General features: G+C 42.6%; 1 protein-coding gene across 3 annotated transcripts in view; it reads left to right on the top strand.

The window, feature by feature from the left end:
- Window positions 1–22,891, top strand: part of PTPRG (protein tyrosine phosphatase receptor type G) — a 532,225-nt gene that overhangs the window by 376,591 nt on the left and 132,743 nt on the right. For all 3 annotated transcript variants that reach the window (XM_067541509.1, XM_067541517.1, XM_067541525.1), the window contains exons 6-7: window positions 5,645–5,711; window positions 22,577–22,734. In XM_067541509.1, coding sequence (XP_067397610.1) covers window positions 5,645–5,711; window positions 22,577–22,734 — 225 coding nt within the window. The remainder of the gene's footprint in view (window positions 1–5,644; window positions 5,712–22,576; window positions 22,735–22,891) is intronic.

A 22,891-nucleotide genomic window follows, 5' to 3' on the forward strand; every position in this document is an offset into this window, starting at 1 on the left:
GAACAATGGCTACCCCCAGCACCCCGCAGCTGGGCTCCACGTCTCCCCGCAAGCCAGAGTTGCCCAGCTCCCCTCCCGCCCCCCAGTTTAAATGGTAATCAGCTGTTTAAAACGTTAAAACAGCTGATTACCGTTTAAACAGTTAGGCTTTTACATCTCTAGAAGGACCCACTAGCATATCTCCCCACAGGCCTGTATTTTTACACTGTTTACTTGTTGATTTGCTAGCAGGAGTGAAAAACCGACAGATTGAATCCTGGGGTTAACTGTATCGCCATTATTAATGGATGTAGCATTTCAAAGCGTACCTGGCACCTTAAGGTATGTCGACTCTACACAGCATGCAGCAACAAGCCTCCCAGCCCAGCTTGCACTGCTGCACTGAAAATAGCTGTGTAGACACTGTGGCTTGGGCTTTAACTTGGTCTCTGAAACCTACCCGGGGTGGGATTCAGAGCCCAAGATCCAGCCCAAGACACAACTTCAAAGTGCTGTCTCCATAGCTATTTTTAATGCAGTAGCCTCAAAGTAGATCTCATCCCCACCGGGACCCAGGCGCTGAACACCTGGAAGCTAAGGTTGCCAACTCTCATGATTTTATTATGAGTATCATGATGCTTGGTGTTCTCCCTAGCTCCTGGAGTCCTGTGACTAGGGCAGAATCTCAGCTTTTGTTTTGAAAAAGTAAGTTTCTAGCCCTCGTGATTGTGGAGAAAAGCTTTAAAACGTGACCTCAGTGGCCCCCTCGAGGTTCAAAAGACAAATAAAAAGAACAAAATACATTTTGCAATGTAAATTTTTTAAAAGACTTGTGATTTTTTAAATATCTAATCTAATGGTTTGTTCAGACTTGACTTGTGATTGTTGAAGTTTGTAGCACTCAGTACTAGAGTTGCCTTGAGTTCTGCTGCCAGCGTTTGTGATATTTACATGGATATTTTCTTATTTTAAACATGTTTTCCACCCTGTTATGGTGTAAAAGACTCCCACAAACAGGGAGGACTGTTTAGTAGACCTGTCTATCTAATGTCCCTTCCCCTTATCATATTACCTGAGAGCCACACAATCTTTAATTTCTCTTCACAACACTCCTTGAAGGTAGGGCCATGCTGCTATCCTGATTTTTCAGCTGGGAAATTGAGGCACAGAGAGTGATTTGCCCAGGACCTTGCAGAAAGACTGTGACAAATCAGGGAATGAACCTGGGTCTCCTAGGTCCCAGGGTAGCGCTCCTCACCATTGGATCATCCTTCCTTTCTTGCTCTGGGAGAAACAGGTAAACTTTAAAAATCACACTTGTGTCTGAAAATGTACCCCTATTGCAAGAAGCACCTTCGATTATTAGACTTGGAAGAGGATGGGGAAGAAATACTTCCCTCTTTTTGTCTTTGTTTGTTTTGTTCCTGTGTACGTCATCCATCTGATGTTGCTTTGTGCATCTGGTATCACTTTATGCGCTCTGTGTTTTGCTATGTCCTCTTGAGTTACTTTCTCCTTTTCACAGTAGCTGTGAGAAAAGCACTTTTTAAAAGATACAGCAAAATGAGTATAAAAGCCACAAAAACTGACAACGGTGGTCAGGGGCCATGCCTGAGACTATTTTTAAGTCGTGGGTTTGTTGGGTTTTTTTAACAATGTCCCTTTAAAGGTAGAGTGAGTTAAAAGCATGGCAGCAGTGAGCTAACCCCATAATGTAAATGCAGTAGTGAATATTCTTTGAACACTGGATTAAATAACATCCATTAATTGTGAAAATGGATTAAAAAACTGCTGAGTTAGCTAAATAGCATCAAGGAGGGCAAACAAGAAAGCAATGAAGTGGCAGGAGTGGCTAAAGTTGACAGTTAATTAAATCGCTTATAAAATGCAGAGCAAGTGGGGATTTCAGTAGCTGGAAAATGTGTAACTTTCAGCTGCGACTCAGAGTTATTCAGGCTTTCCCTTGGCGTCTGGCTGCAGTGCACCTGGGACTGAGCATTTTTACCTGGCCTATAATAAAGGCTGGTTTACAAGTCAGACTGTTTAAAAACCCAAAGGGGTGCATGCATCTCGGCTTGTCGCAGAGTGAGATGGGGCTGTGAGAACCAGCCACGTTTTCGTGCTGGCCAAAGGCAGATGCTGAGGACTGTCAGTCTTCTCTTGTTGAGGGAGCTGCCGTTATGTAGCCCACGCAGAGGTTGTGGTGAGCTGAAGCAGGCCTCTCTCTACTGTTCCTGCTGCTGCAGCTATCCCCTGCCTTCCCAGGCAGTCGAACTATTGCATGGGTGGTGTCACCTTCAGCTGGCTTTCGAGCGCAGTTTTGTGAGCGGCGAGTGACAGACTGACAATTTCCTGCAGCATCCTGAATTAACGTTATCAAATTAAATTAAACCTTTTTGAATTAGGTGTCAGACCTTTGGGGTCCCTTGTATTAAAAATACAATTGTGTATGTGTTGTTGTGGAATTGTATGTAAGGTCTCTAGAAAACTGATTAATGCCACGTCTGGAAGGTATTCGGAAGTTCAAAGGGCTTTTTGGAACAATGAGTGTGAAGTGGATTTCCTAGGAAATAGCTGGGGGCGAGGGGAATGCAAATAACCCACTTCAAATCCACCCTTTTGAACGCTATGGTCTGGGGAAGAAAACCCATTTTCTACTAGAATCTTACTCCTGGAAGCTCAGCTCAGAGACCCTTGAAGTGTATAAAGGGTGTTTATAAACCTGTTATGAGTGTGCTAGTTCTGAGCTGGGGCTGTGATGAACGAGTGACTACAGAAGATTCCCAATTGGGTGGGGGTTTGAAGGACTGCTCCTGCCACAATCCATGTTCGGGCTGGGATGAACTCTTGTAAGCCTATTAGCCTGCATGTAGGCTATTTCATTGTTTTAAATATGTTTTCTCTACAGTGCTTTTTACCTTAAGAATAAGATAGGCTTGCACAGAAAGAATTTTGTGATACTTATAAATGTAACAAATATACCTATTAATCCTCTCTTGAAGAGAAAGTGAGCAGGTTTCCTTGGGCAACCTGTCCGTGCCAGGAATAATATAGTGAAGGCAGGGAACTGTGCCTGAAAGGGCCCTTGTCAGAAGGGAGAAACAAGTGAGTCTCCACCAGAAAGGTAATGGTTGGGGAGCTAGAAGGTGAAAGTAGGTGCCCTGGCTGGACCACTGAGGGGAAATACAGGTGCAGTTGCACGAGGTTAAATTAACTGTGGTTTGCTTCTTTCATGAGGTTTTTGTTCTGACGTCAGGACTTGGAATTCCGTTGGTGGGGTTAGAACTGGGGTAGCCGGGTCTCTCAACCCCACAAAGATTGGAAGAGGAGGTAGGGCCTTTTCCTGTGAATTGGGCATTAGCCCACCTTTACCAAAGAGGGTCGATTTTCAAGGAGGCCAGAACAATCTGACGGGATCCAGTTTCTTTCATGCAGGCTGTAGCTAGCCCTGGGCAATCCGCAGGCCCAGAGGGGGTTGTGTGGAAACAGGTTGGTTAAGCCTTGGACAGTTAAACTACTCTGTGTTTGAACATCCAACACGAGGACAGGTTCTAACCGCACGACTTGGCCGTGGCCACCTCCACTCGAGCTGCTGCTAGCATGGGTTGAGGTTGCCGTTCTGTCTTTGCCACCCCTACAGCCATATTGACCTCCCGTGGCTCCTTCCTAGGAGTGTGCTGTGACTGAAGGCCAGGAGATAGGTGGCTGAGCAAACACCACACAGCCAGGGCTGGTTGCCTGCTCCCTGCCTCACCCTGCTGCACTGAAAGTCAGAACTTAAGATATAGGGTGTGTGGGGGAGCCTTTGCCCCTGTTTAAAGCAGATAAAGACCTGCCAATTCCTCTTGCACTCACTGGCTTGGGGGAATCATGCCTCTTACAGCTTTCTCACTGGCTGGGGAGGTGAAGACTCATGGGGCATAGAAAATCGGAAGTGGAAGGAGGTGAGGCACTACTGGGACACCACGGTTCCCTTCCATAGATGAAACAGCAGCAGCACTACATGGGGGAAGAAGAGGTGTCCCAGCTAGGAATCCCCTATTTGGGATTACTTTTCTCAACAAAAAGATTTACCCTTTCCTAGACCTCCCTGCTGGCTCCCCATCTTCTCCAATGGGAACAGAGAAGGAAACCCCACCCTGATAAATAGTATATATTGTGCAGTTATTACATACAGTCACCCTTTGAAATGCTTCCATCTCCTGAAGTGCAGAAGTATAGAAATTTCACTGAAAAATGCATTTTTCTGAAACTATTTGTGAATTTGGGTTGAAATCGACTAATTGTTTCGGCTGGAAAAACACCTTAATTTAAAAAGAAAAATAAGTCTAAACGTTTCACTTTGACGCTTTCATTTCAAAATGGCATTTTGTTTTCAAATTTGGCCAGTATTGGGGGGGGAAGAACCCATCACAAAGAGGTGAAAAACACCAGACAACAACTAAAACAAAAAGCTCATGGGGAAAGATAGATTTGAGTCAACCAAAACATTTCAGTCAATTCAAAATGAAATTGTTCTGTGATTTTCAATTCAATGAAAATTTTCAAAAAATTGGTTTCCATTCTAATCGAAACAGATATCCCCCATCCCCCGGTTTGGCTCCCAAAACAAAATATCCATTATGTGCTCATCTGTAGGGGAGAGCAGTGACTTATATACCCATCCAAAAGTAATCAACACTACTCAAATTCTAAACATCCAATGTTGGCAAAAAAAACAGTGCGTGACCAAGGTACATGCTGGCATTTATTTCCCAAAAATAAATTGACAAGTCATTTTAAATAATGAAAGTGTTAATATAAATTCTAAGCTGCTCTACAGACACTCAGCGAACAGGGAAAAAGGTAAAATTTGTCATTATTATTGGTTGCCAATTATTTGCTGAGCTGTGTTGCAAACAAGTGACAGAAATGGGGCTTCAGTTTGGAAGTTGCATTTGAACTGAAGTTGGGGAAGGATGGGGTTTAATGTCCCTGTTTCTGCTGGTTTTACCCCCCATCTCTGGATATTGGCTAGAACATCTCTGCCAAGGATGTGATTTATCTCTGATTCAGAAGAATACTATGGAAATGTTTGCCCCAGGAACACAGAGGATTGCATTATCGAATTCCAGAGGCTATATAGCCTGAACTCTATCTGACATGGTCTTTATCCCTCCTTCTTCCCAAAGGCCTTTTAAATAAGTTATTTTAAATATATAAATAAAAAAATTCTAATGGCTAGATCGTCTCCTGGTGTAAACCAATGTAGCTCTGTTGACTTCAGTGGAGCCATGTTGACTTAACAGTAGCTGGTGATTTTCAGTGCGTAGCGGACTGTTCTTTGGTAACTTTAAACTGCTAGTTAGCTAAGAAATTTTCATCTGTAAATGCAAAAGAAGAAAGGTGGAGAGAAATCAGCTGTTCATTTTTAGGCTTTGCTGGGGCTGTAATATTTCTAATGTTTTAATGTATTCCGAAGACTGACTTTCTTTTGATTTAGCCTTCCTCACATTATTTTATTATACCATGTATCTGCAACATTTGTTGAGAAGCCATTGTAAATGTGAGAAGTAAGCAGCTTGCTAGATAACATCTTTTTTTTTTCCTCTTTAGAAGATTAAACTGAGACTGTTCTGTCTGATGCCAGAATAGATTTAACCAATCATGTATCCTTTATATGTAGGTCAGTCAGAGGGACAATCCAGCACTGGATCCTATTATCCATGGGTTGAAGGGTGTCGTACATCATGGTAAGTAGCTATTTAAACTTTTTTTTTTCCTGGGAAGGGTAGAGGGGCTAGAATGTTGTCCTTAAGGGATCGGGTCACCCTTCAAAGGACATATTGAGATGTACATTCTTCATTCCCTGATGTTTAAGGGCATTAAAGCTATTATTTGATTGGTAAAGATCAGACTCATTTGTTACCTGAAAATGGGTTTGGGCTAACACTAAACAATTTGTTTCTTTTCAGTCAGTGCTTTAGAATGTGTAAGTTATCAATCAAAACTTCGTACAATAGATCATTCATATTAATACTTCAAATGCAGGGCTGATGTTTCACTCCTGCTATTTATCTTGCAGTACCTAAAAATACTCCTCTGAAGTTCCTATTTGTTTATAAAGTATTTGTCTTTCAAATTTAGGGAGCTGATAATGAAACAGAAAATTAACTATCTGTGAAAATTAATTAAACTTTGCAGCAGATGAACATCTTTCTAATGGTGGCATAAATATGATCATTCAGCTGTTCTGATGCACATAAACCTATTATCCTTGAGCTTATAGCAGGTACTGAAATAAATATTAATATATTTTATATGTTTATAAATAGTTTTACTGAGGAATTATCCTGAAACCTTATCATTGGTAATACATCATTAGCAATGACATCAAGACTCTCCACTTCCAAAGTCCGCTTGTCAAATTTTAATATAATGATTTGTAAAGTTTTAATAATCTCATTATGATTCAAAAGGCATCTGCAGAAATGCCTTTAGGTACTATAATAAATCTCTGTTCTGTCTATAGTACTGCAATAAAACATCTTTGCACCTTTTCAGAGGATTGTCTTTAGACATTAGCTGGTGCCATAGAGCTTAACAAACATTTTTTTTCTCTTGACTGGAAACCTAAAACTAGTTGACAGTGTTAGATTAAAACAAATAGGCTTTTGGATTAATTGCTCTGCTTTCAGAGTCATTTAACATTGCAGCTGTGCACTCCAATAAATCTAGTGAAAGTGAAAAATAGGGGTTAAATGATAACATACCACAAAATCCTTCATTTAGAGAATTTTCCATAGGTTTTGCCATTTATAAATTGCAGAGTTCTACTGTGAAATAAAAACTACACACTGAGCTGAAAACTCTGTTGTTTCCCACAAAAATAGATGTTGTTATCCAGTTCCCACTGTGTTACATAACAGACTGGCTAAAAAAAATACCAAGGATGAGTTAACACTGAAGTCAAGCTGCCATTTAAGTGAATCAAAATCTTTTTTAGGTTTGTATCGCACTTGTTCTCTCTTTCCAGGCCCTCTCTACCCTGGAAAGGTGGATGGTGTTTAATCCATCCTGTTCCTTTCCCACTTTTTTTTCCAAAACTGCTGCTGGAATAACTGCTAGCATATAATCATGCTGGTGTCTAGTAAGAGAACCCCAGTCCCAAAAAGATTAGTCTGGTAGAATGTGACCTGGTCCCTGTCTTGGGATTCCTTGACCCACATAATGATTTGTCATTCTTGGAGCTGCTTACAGACAGCAGACTCTGGGTGGATAAAAGACGTTTATTTTTGTTTCACTCACAATGCACAGAAGGCTACTTATGTCAAGGGAAGGAAATAGGTTGTTATATTTCAATAACTTGCTTCCTTAAAAAAAAGCTAAGAAAAAAAATGGAGGAAAATCTCCCTTTCCTTCCTGTTTTGGCTGATTAAAGGCTTATTTTTTGGTGTGGGAAAAAGGCGTTTTTTTGGAGGGAGGTGAACGGGCGGCTTCTCCTACTAAATTGTTTTTTAAAAAGTTATTGGATTAAATACTGATCTTTCTTCTCTTTTGCCTTTTTCATTCTGTGTGGAGTAACTGTACACATAACAACTTCAGTTCTGTTCTAAGTGCTTTTATGGCTTTACTTGATGTAATTTACTAAAGCTTTATGTGGACTCGTTTTTATAAACTGAAATGAATACAGAATCCCCAGGGGTTGTGTCTTACAGGGCTCCCATTTGTCATCAGTTAACTCTGATTCTCACATAATAGGGACTCTTCAGCTAAGCTGTATTTTAGTTAGATGGAAACTCTGAAGTTTGGGCAGTTTGCTAATGGGGGAGGGAGCACATCAATTAATACAGCCAATACAAATAAAAGAAGATGGAAATGGGCCAAATGAGGAACTTTGAATGTCTTTGCCATCTGTGGACTGTGGCTGTCTAAGCTACTTCTACGGTGCTATCATAGTAACATCTGAGGCCATGTGTGCATATGTACATGAGCATCAGATAATAATAGTGTATGATGGTATAATGTGGTCCTTCGTTTGGGATGGCCATGTTGCTTTTGACTTAGTTATATGTCATCCCAAGCACAAAATCTTCATACCTTGCCGTTGCTTACTCTACATGTGCCATGTATTAAAAATAAATCCGGAAATAAAAAATCAGTTTTAGAAATGTTTCCAAAAGTTATTTCGAGTGATGCTGGTAGTGGTGTCTTCCAAATCCCTCTGCCTGTCACCCCAGACTGCCCTAACTACCATGGGCTGGCTCATTCTGCAGTAAAACTCTTAGAAGAGGATGAAGGAGGAGCAGAACTCTACCAGGATCCCCCAGTGGAGATTCTCCCACCCCCATGGGATCCACACTCAAATTCTAGGGATCCGGAGGGGTCCGTGGGGGACCAGGGCCATGTTTGCGGAGACCGAGTCTCTGCAGCAGCTTTGGCTGTTTGTTTTCTTCCCCACCGTTAAAGCAACGATACTTGGCAAATAATGGCATAAACTACCTAATTATCAAGCTGTTTTGAAAGAAAAACTCAGCTAACAAGAATCGTGCTTTTTGTGTATTTGTTTGCATTGCTGTAGCACCTAGGAGCTCAAATCCTGGATGAGGAACCCATTATGCAAGGGGCAGAACAGAAAGACAATCGCATTTCACATGAAATAATTGTGAAACCTGTTACATGCACCAGTACGTGCTGGTGGCATTGGTGGTGGTAATATAGCTTTTCCTTTTTCCCTGTAAAGGTCTCTTACTTTTAAGTGCCCTTCTAGGGGTAAGTGAACATTTTCAATGCCAGAAATACTTCCTGTGGAAGCAGTTTGAGATTTTGTCAGGGATTTGAATTACACACTAATTTGATGGAACATAAATAATTGTGCCCTTCACAATGTCACCGGCTTAGTAATGATGATAGAGAAATGTACACATAAAAATCAATATGGGCTTAGTCGCTGCTCAGAATTCACTTTATTTCCTTCATCTCCAGGCATAATTTCCTAGAATCTTACTGTCACATTAAGCTTAATTTTACAAGAACACCAAATAAAGTTCCTTCGCTGGAAGGAAAACTAGTGATGTGCCAAACATCTTAACCCTGTGGTGGATAAATGACAATTCTTTCAGGTTTGCTTCACGTGTTCCTGCCTCATGGCACATTCACATCACATACTGTGCTTGATCCCAAATTCCAGCATGCACCCTTGCAAAACATTGCATAGGCACATGAATGAAGAGGCAGCTTTTCTCAGAGCTGTCAGATGCTTATTGCTGATGTTGACACTGCTTCCAGTTTTCTGCTTTGCCAGGGATTGTCGCTCTATCCCTCCAGAGAGGTGCATGCTATTCTCGCTCTTTTTCTTAAAATCTGGTACAAAATATACTAGAAATACTGTAAATGGGTCTGTTTCTGGTGGCGCTCATGCTAGATAGACAAGCTTGAAGAGTGGAGCCCTCTCCCCACAGACAGGACATAGCATGGGGCAGCCGTGCAAGTTTTCTGAGGCTGACCTGCTGACTTCCTTCCAGTCTTGGCCTCCCGGGGCTTTTTCGGTGCCCATGCAGTTCTTGCGGTCTCTGACAGCAAAGATCAGGGCCAGTTGTGCTGATTATTTTTGTGACAATCAGTAGGAATTGATTGATGTTAAATCAGACATAAAGATGTGGTGGTCGTCGCTGTGACGTGGGCAGCATGTGAATAATCAATGACCCTGCCGAGATATCGTTCCTAGTCTACAGAGCCAGGCGCTCCCCCACCTCCATTTTTTTGTTCCCAAAAAGTGTCCTCAGAAGAGTACTTGATGCAGCGGATGATGGGCTAGACAGCAGCTGCTCCTGCCAGCTTTCGTACTGATCCTCTTCTGTGCTCAGACAGAAAGTGGGTGCCCACTTTCAGAGGTCCAGGGGACACTAATATCAGGTCATGTATTTTGCAGAGGATTACCATTACAGTAGATCGCTTGCCTCCACCGGTGTAAAGTCCTCTCAAAATATTATATGTCGTGAAGGCAATACCTGGGAGCAGTGACTGCTTTGCTGTTCAGCGTTGTCCGTCGCACATACACGCACACGGTGTATGTGTTCTTCCTTCAGTCTTCCTGTTCAAACACTGCAGCAAACAGAAAAATAAAGTACGCAGTGTTGGTGTAGCCATGTTGGCCCTAGGATATTAGAGAGACGGGGTGGGGGAGGTCCTATCTTTTGTTGGACCAGCTTCTGCTGGTGAGCTCTGGGGACCTGGGCAGCTCTTATCTTTCACCAACAGAAGGTGGTCCAGTAAAAGATGTTGCCTCACCCACCTGCTCTCTCGAAAAATGAAAAGCAGTCAGCACCACTCCAGGCCCCACCAAACCTTCTGCCAGCATCGGTAGGATGCAGTCTGCTGCTCTTCCCTGTCCCCTGTTCTGCTTGCCAAGGATTTCCACAAGTGAGCAGAAAGTTATCAGTAGCAGTGCAGATAATTTACCAGCCTGGAAAACCCTTCTATGAATGTCATAAAGAAGGTGCTCCTATTCCCTCCTTGTCAAACCAAGTGCTGAAAATCAAAGTGTGCACAGCAAGATCAAAGGCTTGTGAACAAACAGAAAGTGAATCACTGGCATGTGTTGCTTGTTTCCTCATCTGGGGCTTGGTAGGGGTTTTTTTGTTTTCGACCTCTGCTTATTTAAGTGGCTACTTGCGAAATTTCTTGGGTTTTGTTCTTTATTTCTTCTGACTTTGTATTAATAGGTAAGTGTCATAATTTAAGCCCAGGTGGAAATAGGGTAGAGACTGACCTTGTGTTCCCTCCAGCAAGGGCGAGAGGAGAACAGTGAGGTAGGTGATGGTCACCAAGATTTAGAGGTGCCTGAGGGGAGAGAAGACCATGCTGAGGTAGAGAGAGGAACTGGATTGCTTCAAAAAAGAATAGGGAATGAATAAGCTGCACATCACTAAAGTTGTCATAGGCAAAAAGGCGTTGAATAACCTGTTAAAAATAAATCAGCACTAAAAAGGAAGCAATCCAGACAGTGTTAGTTACCCTGCGGATCTATCAGACCACCAGGCATAATAACAAGAAAACACCATTAGCAACGTGACAGGTTTTTTTCTTTTGTTTTTAACTTTAGCCATAACACCACCTGACAAACTGTTTGTTCTCTGCATTATAGAGCTGCAGGTTGTAGAAAGGAAAAGGAGGATTATCTTGGGACTTCATCTTTAAAGTGCAACTTTGAAGAAGGCAAACACCCCGTGGAGTTTGGAAAGGGAAGGTCGTAAGAGTAGGATGTATTGGCTGAGAATGCAAACAAGCAAGAACAGGTTGTAGGGATGATTGGGTGCCATTCTTTTTTTTTTTCCTCGGCTGTTCTTGTGCGCGCTGCCTTCGAAGTGTAGCAGTGTGAGGGACACCCGAACATGATCACTGGGTAACACACAGTACGCGGACGGAAGCAGGGTAAGGAAGATGAGAGCAGAGATGATCGGTTCACATCTTTTACATTGGCCAGCTACATGCATAACTGCAGGGGTCTGAGTCATTTACAAGAATATGTCAAATAAACATTAGAAATCCCCATTGGTCTGTTCTCTGTAGGAAGAACCACTGATACTGGCTAGATAGAGGGCCAGTGGGCTGATTTTACATAGAGAATGTAATTACACACCCAACGACGTTAAAAGAACATGATTAAAGTTGCAGAGTCGAGCATTTAAAAGTTAGGAGGAGCCAGAATCAAGTTGCCTGTGCAACCTTAATTTGGGCCCCATTTGCATATGCATTCTGATTCAGTTTTAATTACATGAGCACATCCTTTTTCCCTCCCCAGGACTCCTGCCTTATTCAGTGCACAGGATGGATGACGCTCACTTACTGAGCAGCTATTCCAATATTTTGTTTTATCTCATTGTTCAGTGCATTGCTCTAGGCCTTATTGAGAGCACACTATCGAAACCCTGCTCTGAAGACAGAATTCTTAATTTCCTCACAGGCTTTTCAGTGGCGCTTGTCTCTATAGTGTCTGTGCTTCGCAAGCATTCATTGATATTCACAACACCCCTGGGAGGTGAGGGGTGTTAACCCCCTTTTAAAGATAGGGACTTGAGGCTTAGAGAGAGAAGGATCAAAACTGCCCTCTAATTTAGATGCTCAGTTTGAGATGCTGAGGCCCTGTTTTTACAGATGACTTAGTACTATATAGCATTTGATACTGCCAAGAGCACAGCTCCATTGATTTCCATTGTAGCTGTGAGTGGTCAGCACTTCTGCAAATCAGGCCCCCTGCACCTCAGGCTGGGCACTCATGAAATGGGGAACAAACACTGAGAGACTGCCTGTGAAAAGTTTGGTTTAAGTGACTTGACTAGCATCACACAGGAACTCTGTGGCAGAGGCAGGGATAGAAAACAATTCTCCAGGGCAGCATTCAGGTGCATTAACCATGAGACCATCCATTTGTTTCTTCCTGCAGCCCCTGCCTCATTCACCACACATCTCCACTTCTGCCCAGTTCCCCCAAGCTTAACCTCTTTGCTCCATTCCCTCCAAACTGTTCCCATCCCAATCCTGTCTCCATCCCCTTGGTTCCTTGTTCCCATCCCGTTCTCCTCACCTCGCCAGTCCACACTCCTCAGGCTTCTTGCCCAGCTAGTTCCATTCCCTCTTCCTGACTTGTTTTCTGTTCTCTCTCCTGACCTAACCCCACTTGTTCCCCCTCCAACCCTGTTTCCCCTCCCCACTGGCTCCCAATTCCAGTTTCTCTCCCAGGCTCCGCATCCAGTCTGTCTCCCAACCCCACCCTCATCCTCTTCACGGTGCCTTGTCCCAGTCTCTTTGCCCAGCCATCTCAATTCTCCTCTGCATGGTGGCTCCTCATCTGATCTATTTTTCCCCTGTCCCTACTCCTCCGCCCCCTGGCGCACTGGTTTCCTGCCCCACGCATCTTGGCCAGCCAATCCCAAACTCCACCCTTCAGTTCCTATTCTATCTCAATGTCTTCTCTCTCCTCACCCATTTTCCTCATCAGATCCCAGTCTCCATCCCTCCTCAGGCTCGAGCACAGTTTCCCTCTCCCCACCCTCCAGTCCCAGTCTCACCAGGTTCCTCGTCCCAATATACTCCTTTCCCCTCTCACCTGGTCCAGCTTTTGTCACCACTGCATTCAAAACAGACACCTGTCTCCTCCATGCTTGCTCAGCACCAGGACGGAGCTCCTGGAGAGCTCAGCAGACACACACTCCAGCCTCACCCTACCCACAGCAGCTGGGGACAGCAATTACAGGGGAAAATCTGGCTTTGCCCCTTTAGCCCTGGGCTGGAGCATGCTCATTTGCTTTGTGGGGAGGGCTCGTGCACAGACTGGTGACATGTTTGGCAGGAATGCTCAGTGAGGATGGAATCTTCAGAGATCTTAGCTGCTAAACTCTGAGGAGTCTTTCCCGAGCATGTACAAACTGACATTTTTCAGAGGCTTAAAACTTAGCCGAAATTTGAGCCTATTTTCACAAGAGTAGCAAAAGGCCCGTTCCTGATGCAAAGGTCACCCTCTGCCAACTTTCAAGCCTCTGCTCCAAAACTTCTCAAAGAAAAGGCTGCCAGGATTTTTAACATTGTTTTGCAATGTATTTTTCCCCTAGCCTCGTTCGTAGAAACGACTGAACTCTTTTGGCTGCAACTTTCCAAAATATTCAGCCTAAGGCAGACACTCGGCGCAGAAAATGTCAGCCTGAGTGGTTAAAGTTTGGCAAAATTATAAGCAACTGGAAATGGGGCGGGAAGCATCAGGCAACCATAATTGGCAGAGCTGCCAGCCCTGCCTGTAATAAAACTAAAATGATTTGGAATCACATGACTCATGTAAACATGCTCATTCTCCCTCTTGCCTTCCTCCCAGTGCTTTGTTATGCTCATTCTTGTCTTAAATTAGATTGCCATCTCTTTGGGGCAGGTAATGTGGTGTTGTCATCATCTGTCCTCTGCTCTCACTTTGGAATGCCTCCTGTGTTGCCTAGATTTCCTTACGTCATTCAGTCAAGACAGTAGCTCTAATAAATAGCCCGTAGAAAGTTGCAAGAATTATCCTAAATACACTGGACTATCTAAAACTCTTCTTCATTCTTGATTCACACATCAAGTATTTCTTGTACTCCTTTGAACACCCTTCCAGATAAAACATTGTTGGTAACCACATCTTGAAATCATTCTAGTATATTGGTTCCTTTTTTCCATATCTTACAACCTTCTTCGTCCCAGAAATTCTGACTCCGTGGGTGTGCAGTGTCCTGTTCTGATTGGTTTTGGTTGTTGGTTTTAAAAGATTAGGATCCAGAAATATTTGAATGAATTGGCTCGTTGTGAAAATAAAATAGGCAATAATACCACTTTACGGGTTTGGGAAAATTTCAAAGCTTTTGGTGTTTGGAATTGCAAATTCCACAGCTGTACTTGAAGTATTTAAAGTCCACGGTCTGTGTAGTGTTCCCGTCTATCAAGTATTCCACATGCGTTAATTCTGGAAATAAATTCTTTTTTAGATCTTGTTTTCAATCCAGGTGGGTTCTTGTTTTCCTGCAGGAAAACTGATGAAACTCCCAGAACACTCCTTGGGATATACAAGCATACTTGACATACAGGGGTTCTCCTGTGGTCCCTGGTCCAAGTTTCTGGTAGATTTGAAAAGGGTTTAGGTTGCAGATAGTCGGGGTGTTGTTTACTTGTGTGTCTCAAGGAGTCCATTTATTTTTCAGTGATTAAATTCAATGTTATCTTCACTGAGCTTTTTTCTAATATTTATTTTTAGCAAGCCGGTCTTTGGAGGCAGTATATTCCAATGACAATATGTGAGAAAATATCTTTGGCTCCTGCTCTCACTAACTGTACTCTTTGGTAAAGATCAGTTGTTAGTATCCGTTTAATATCTGATTTGTTGTCTACTGGGGAAACGATCCTGCACTTCCAAGTGGATGGATTTGCTAGTACCAGTTCTGCTACCACAGTGATGCCTAGACCAGGGGTGTCAAACTCATTTGCTATGGCGGGCCAGATTTGAATTAAATGTATTTCAAGTGGGCCATACATACCAGAAATCAAAATGCTAGGCACAACTATTTTTATGTAGTATTATATTTTATTTGCTAGATATCAGCAATATAAAAACTGCAGTAAATTCACTTCTACAACTACTACTATTTTACGATTAAAAGAATCGATCAGTGGTTAAGAATTATAGTACTGCGCGATGCCCCAAGACCACGTTGTCCCTCTCCCGCCTTTTGGAGCGCTGTGTCTCGTGCATGCTGCCGCCAGCGTACCCAGATCTCGTGGCAGCGCGTGACGCCGCGCCATCTCGCGGGGTTGTACTCTCTGGCGGCACCGTGAGATCTCGCAGGGTTGTACTCTCTGGCGGCACCGTGAGATCTCGCGGGGTTGTACTCTCTGGCGGCACCGTGAGATCTCGCGGGGTTGGCGGCACCGTGACTCTCTGGCGGCACCGTACTCTCTGGCGGCACCGTGAGATCTCGCGGGGTTGTACTCTCTGGCGGCACCGTGAGATCTCGCGGGGTTGTACTCTCTGGCGGCACCGTGAGATCTCGCAGGGTTGTACTGTCTGGCGGCAGTGCGCGACGCCGCCAAAGAGTACAACGCTGCGAGATGTCACGGCAGCGCATGCTGCTACCAGCGGCTGGACCAAAAAGGTTGGTGGGCCGGATGTTTGGCACCCCTGGCCTAGACAGATAGGTAATGTACATAAGTCTGTTATCTGTAGCATCCCTGCAAACTCTCTCTGTCTTCAGTTTGCTTGCATGGGTTTAACAAGGTGGCCTAGTGCAACCTTGCATAACCATCAGGAAAATGTAACAGCCTAAGCAATGAATCTGCTCACCGACCCTACAATAATATAATTATGATAATAAAAAACTAACGATATTTTTCTTGCCTTCTGGGTTAGTAGAATTTTGCAAGAAGCTTTTACAAGTGCTCGTGGATAGACCTGGAACTAGAACATGCAATCTACTTATCTGTACTAATTTCAACTTTCCTGTTAATTAAATGCTTTCAGTGTTGTGCTGAAAGAAAGAGCAAGAGTTGGGCATTAATGCTGTTTTCCTTTTTAATACCGCTGCATCAGGAGGTCAAGTATGTATTCAGCAGGCCATGTTACTCTGCTTGCCTGTGAATAGAAGAGAATTAAAATAACGAATTGTTCTTTTATGCTGTAGAAATCGCAGTGATTTTTTATGTCACTTTCATTTTTTTTAATTGTTGATGATGAATCTGTGATACTTATTCATTTTTCCTTTGGAAATATTAGAGTGGACCCTTTTTTTAAACACATGCTTCAGTGCTTTACGCAAAGAGCTGCTATTTGTGAATAATTAATAAAATTGATTGCATTAGATTTATGGTGGCATTTCATTGGGCTGATATCAGGTTGCAACTTTTCTGTGCTTTGCCATGTTTACCTGGAAATAATAGCTACAAAGAACAGGTTTACCCCATCTTTTTCAAATGAAAATTTTCCTTTAGGTCGAGGGCAGGAATCTAATATTAGAGCCATACTTGGTGTGATTCAAGTTCATTTCTGAATACCAAATTTTCCGTTCAGATATATATTCATGCGTCGGTATTGATAGGGGTGTCTGGAACAGGAGTAGTGGAGGAGACAGTAGGGATGCAGTTTGGTGGGCTAACACAGGGTCTCCGTGGTATTGAATGAGGCGATCCATGAAGCATCTTGTGGGGGTACACAGAAGTCTTGACTAGTGCATGCAACGGCATCTGTCTTTTATTGTATAGCCCCGCATCATAGTGTCTAAGTGCTTCCCACATAAAATAAGTATGTACGCCATGGTCCTGAGTAGACTTCATGAATCCCCTGCTGTTCTTTCATCAGGTCGAGGAGGCTGTTTTGGGAGATACATGTGGGTATGTTTCAAAAGATGCAAGGCTGAGTTTAGGGAGTCTTTAAGGTGCTGCTGGAATAGCTGGTGTGAGGTTTTGGAGAATTCTTGGGTCCTCAGGACAGAGACACTCCCAGGAGGTCACCAGTTGCCGGTCAAAGCCAGGGTTTGTCTAGGGGCGTGCTGTCTCCTACTAGACAGGTTGTGTGCTTTTCTCTTATTTCTTGGCATGTCTGTGCAGTCTCCTTGGAGCATCCCAGCAGACGAGTGTCTCATGCAGACCCAAACTGGGCAGCAGTAGCGAGCAAGCCCCCCTCCCCACCAGGGCCAGAGGTTGGGATCTCACCTGCTGCGGAGCTCCATTGTCAGCAGGTGACTCCCGCCGCAGGGAGATGATGCTCATTTTAGAGGCTTGGGATGAGAGCCTCCATGTGAACTGGCAGGCCTCAGAGTCTGCAGTGGGTCTAGGTAGCAGCGTCTTTCCCAGTGGTCTAGGAAGGATGGTCAGCTCTGGGGCATTCTGCAAGAGCTCCAGTGGCTCCCAAACCTCAGTCCTCCTGCCAAGTGAGCGGGCTTAGTCCCAAAGAGTTTCACACTCTGCCGGTAAGTGATGGCCCTTCATTTTCAGACTCCCTGCCTCTGTTATACTGGGAAAGAAGTCAGGGGGTTATTATGCATTTTCCCTTGCAGCAGGCGTGGAGTGGTGCCAAAGGTGTCTTACCACTAGGCTGCTTGGTTACCGTAGATCAGCAGTGGTAAAATATCTCTTGTAATATTTCTTGAAAGGTCTCCAGATGCAACAGACCATAAATCCCCCAGCTCCGTCCAGCCTTCTGGGTCCCTGACCTCACTCCCCCAGGACATCTGCAGAAAGATGTTTGGGCCAACTCCAAGTTTCATTGTTCTCACCTTCATACATCAAGAGACCCCACCCCAACTCAGTTCATTCCCCACCCTTCACCACTGAGGATGGAAAGCTGGGTCTAACCCATACAAGGCGGTAGGGGCGGGGGGGCTAGATGATTTTTCCAACCAAGTTCATCTTCATTTAAAAAAAAAAAAAAGTACAAGTTGAGCTGTTCTGTGTCTGCAGTGAATGCCTCTGGCTACTTTAACTTGCCTTTAAGTTTCAGTTGGAGAAAGTTTATTTCATTCCTTGTTGTAAACAGTTGTGCAGTGGAAGCCTAGACTGTTTTAAGAGATGCTGCCTTCCCCTCTAGAGTTCAGCACCGTATTTCAGTGATGGGTAGAAGGACACTGGATAAAGATGACTATACGCTGTACACTAGTCACCCTTAGTTACGTAGTGATGGTAATTCAGGATAAAATTTTCAAAAGCAGTTAACTGACTTAGAATTTCAAAAATGACCTAGGAACTCAGGAGTCTATGTCTCACTGACTTTCGGTGAGATTTTGGCTTCCAAGTACCTAAATCACTTTTGAAAATGTGACTCAGGCTTCTGAATCACTTGAGTGCTTTTGAAAATGCTCCTCTTAGTAAGTAGACAACTACTTAGGGCACGTCTCCACTGACGGTGGCAAATTCGCCGCTGTCAGATCGATCTATCTGGATCGATTGAGCAGGTCTTCACTGACTGCTCAATCGATCCGGAAGTCAGCGTGTTAAAACCACCCCCTCAAGTGGTGCAGCGCAGCGAAGATGCTGCGTAGAAGAGGAGTTAGAAGTAAACGGGAGTTACACCAGCTACTCTGCATAGCTTGCATAACTCCCGTTGACTGCCGCCAAATTTGAAGGTAAATGTAGACCAGGCTTCAGTATTAGTAGTGTTCCTACAGAAATTATAGGAAAGTAGAGAGTTGAAAATAGAATTTATTTATCCATAGCAAAACTGGACCGTTTTCAAGGCTGGCCACTTTAAATGCATTTTGCATCACAATGTAGATATTGCAATGATAATTATTGTACGAGTTAAGCATCTTTGTGCTAGAAAGTACAAATAAATATACTATTCTTGTAACATAATTAAGCATTCAGATCGAGACATATTTATAATTGCATGGTTCTCAAACCCAATACTGTGCCTCTAGATACAAATTAACAGACTTTTACAAAATATTAAGTTATTAAAATACAGCGGATGCAATTAATCAGCTGATTATTGTCTAATATTTTAATTATCATATTTTAATCCAATTTATATGTGTTCTTTGTTTTAATCTTTGGAATTTATTAATGAAAAGGTACAACATTGCTTGTAGCTAAACAAAAATAAATTGGACAATATATATCATGCCTCACGTTAACTGTGTGTTAGCAAAGCTGTATTTTTTCTCCAAGAAATTTTCTCTTTCACAGTTCACTGTGACTTTCCAGACACTTAAAAAAAAAAATCTGCCTAATTGATAACCAAAATTTAATCATAGTCGGATACTTTCAGTTTGCATTCAAATAAGGTATTTCTTTGTCTAAATAAGCTTTCCTTAGTTGATTATTCATGTTGTAGTTCAAAATGTTTAAAAATGAAAGACAGACTTGGATGAAATGTAGACTACTTAATACAGTGTGTATTTAATATAAAAGTCATACATTATTCATTTTTGCAATTTGAATAACTTTGAATTTAGCATCCCTGTTCTTCTTTTCCTTTGATGAACAATTAATTATTAAAATATAAAATTGTCAGCATATGGCACAGAAATCCTTGAAAGTGGAATATGAGCTTCATTCTTCTATCGGCCTTTAATAAAACAGTTGCCATACTTGTATGTTGTTTTATGTGTACATTTGTCCAGCATTTTAAATATTTTTCATACATTCTAGCAAAAGATTAAAGGAGTCAGAATGTTAATTTTAACTGAAGACTTTAATGAATGTGAGGCAGAGGATTTTTAAAGAGTCTGTACACATTGCATCTAATTTCCATGCAATCGTTATTTGGATGTTCAAATGGCCTGTTGGGTTCATAACTGTCCATTTGTATGTGCAAATACCACATTTGTACAAGCAATTGCATGCACTTACTAGGCACACAGTCATGTGTCTTTTTGAAAAGTGTATTTCTTTTTAATTGTTTCAAAGATATATGCAGTATGCATTTGAAAATCAGAACCTAAAACTGAACCCACAGTTTTTACTGACCAAATTTTCATCTGTAAAAATGAGCAAATGGAATTTGAGATTGTGTCCATTTAAGCTTGGCTGTGGGGAAAAAAAATGCACAGCAATGATTATAAATGCTTGATAGGGACCCCTACGAACTTTGGTCAGTGGTGCATGTTTGACCGTTTCTATTTTAAAAAACAAAGCTTTTATTTTCATAAAGGGATAATGTTTCGGTTTAAGGGCCAAAAACATGTCCCGCTTTTTTATCATATCTGTTTGCATTATAAGGAAAAAATATCCAGTAAGGAAAAGACAACCATGCTCTTAGCATATATACTTTGACATTAATAGAATTATTCATATTTTGGAGCATTGAAGGCTTCAGAGACATTGCACACCTGTTGCTGTTATGTAGCAGAATCTCAAATGCTTACAGTGCATCACACATTTACATCTTTCATCAGCAGTACAGAAAAATATCATGATTACAGGAAAAGTGCCCGGGGACAAAGATATACCTTCCTTTGATGTGATCAAGGCTGCTAGAAAATTGTGCGGTTTAGTGAAACTGAATTCCGCAGCTTTTTAATCCTGCCTCTCTGGGTTCTCTGCTGAAATATGTCCTATCACCTTGAAGTCAAGTAAGCCGTGAGAAGCCTCACAGGTAGGGGGAAGTGGGCTAGCTTATTAGCTCTGATGAGACTAGATAAGCACCATTGCTGACCAGTCCTAATATGGGCTTTTATGTAAAGTCCAGAGAAGATCGAGCTGTACAAAGGAAGTGAGGAAGGAAGACACTTTCTCTGCAACGGAGAAGTTCCATTGTTGGGATAGCCGATAGGCATCAAGCACTTATCAAGCATCTTATTGGTACCTTTTCCATAGACCCAGTGGGAGGTTCAGCCCTTTAATCATGCAGATTTCAGGGGATAACTGCAAAGGAACAATGGAGAGGCCGTCTTGCCTGCAGCTGTTTCCTTCTTTTATGGTGTGTCCTCCCAAATTTAAATGTTACAGAACTGTAGCTATTAATTAATCTGAATTTGTACAATGTATTTGTTTGGATTTCAAGGTGATGTTATGTCAGTTTTACTCCAGGCTGTGTCTGTGAAGTGTGAGAACAAGAGGTCCTGAAACAACTGAATTCCACAAAGAATACAAATGCGCCTCTTGAATTTTCTTCTTTTGAATGTTGATGATCCATTCAGGTCACTGCATGTCTCTGACTTCGGGTCATTTTTGACTGTGTGAATTACACATGGTGAAATCTATTTTATGTGACTATACAATAGACCTGCAAAACCCAGCTGCCTAGCTATCTGCCTTTACAGGCTCACAGAAGTTGGACAGAAAAGTTATATTAGACTATCAAGGCCAACGCTTTGTCTGTGTAGAATACAATTTTTAAAACATTTTAAATGATACATAAAAAATGTGATTACAGCAGAAACTCCTCATTAATTCTTAGTCTAAATGTTGGGAGACCAAATGAAATCAGAGAAGTTTACAGTTCAGGAAGTGACTGTGATGGGGACAATGTGTCCAGTGCCATGTTCTGTAATTTTGGCCTGCCGGGAAATAGTGTCTCATCCTGGCCCCACCCTCGATGCACTAACAGGACTGCTCAGACATCATCCTCATAAGGAAAGTTGGGGCAGGACAGGCTATCTGTTCTGATGGGCCTGCAGGAATGAAGTGGAAGCTGACAGGTTGACTACAGAGGTGCCTGGTTTGATCCGGGCCGGGAAGGCTTTCAGAAAGGCTGGCCTCATTCCTTTCCTCTTCAGTAGACAGCGAGATAGAGAACCACCCTTAGGTGTTCTCCCATGACTCAGCTCAGCGCACTGGAAGAAAGTGAAGCTAGCGAGAGGCCACATTTGCATGGAGGGGAAGATCTCTTCAGTCTCAGCAGTGTCCTCTCCTGACTCAAAGAAAAGACAGAGGAGGCAGAATTGCCATATGCAATGTCCCATAACAACAAGGCTGCCCAGCAGCTCCGCTCACTTCCCTTGCATTGAGTCCAGCCACATTAATAGAGGCTGGTTTAAGAGTGGGACAACATTTCCAGAGGCTCTCTGATGATGATTTTGTAGACTTACACATTGCTCCAGCAATTCCACGGGATGGGCAATCTGGTTTGGGTTCTCCATTCTCAGCAGCACCAGGAGGGAGATATAACTAGACCCCTGTTCCAGGGTTGCAGTTACTGTTTGACGGGAAACCAGCATATTGTTTGGTGCTCTTTGACTGGCCAGCAGAGCACATGATGTCCCATGTGCTGGCTCCACCCCCAGTTGAGTAGTACAGCTTCCTGAGTCTGCACTTTCATGGGCTACGACGTTGAAGAGCAATTTTATGAGGTACTAGTGTCTTGCCATGCTGAAAACCATATTATATTCTTTCATAAGGTTCAAAAAGAGAAACCAATTGGAAAACAAAGTGTGTTTCACGCCTGTTCTACCTCTATATCAAACTGTAATGTTTGACCCAAGATAGGGAACATTTCAAGTGTCCTTTTCATAATTAGTAAATGACTCTGAAAAGTGCTTTCTGAGGTAGTTTTATATCTAGGGTAAAATACATTGTAACCACTGCATATCGTAAAGCCATCCATCAATGTGAAACGTGCTTCAAAGCCATGTAAAATATGTATAATTTTATTTGTCAATCTTTCCTTCAGAGAAAGAGACCTTTCTGGATCCCTTTGTGCTGAGAGAGCTTCTGCCGACATCACTGGGAAGTTATTATCGCTATACAGGTTCTCTGACAACTCCGCCATGTAGCGAGATTGTGGAATGGATAGTTTTCCGGAGGCCAGTTTTTATTTCTTATCACCAGGTAAGTTTATGCGTCAGTAAGGGCTTTATCTTGATTTGCCCTCTAATACTCAAAAATTGATGTTTTAAGTTTGAGGACAAAAACAAACAAAAAATCTATTGATAAAAAAGGAAACACTAGAGTTTTTTGCTGAAATTGAGCAATCAAACTTAAGGAG

This window comes from Emydura macquarii, unplaced genomic scaffold (assembly GCF_026122565.2).
Source record: "Emydura macquarii macquarii isolate MOO-44397 ecotype Brisbane River unplaced genomic scaffold, CSIRO-AGI_Emac_v2 contig_71, whole genome shotgun sequence".
NCBI classification, from domain to species: domain Eukaryota; kingdom Metazoa; phylum Chordata; order Testudines; family Chelidae; genus Emydura; species Emydura macquarii.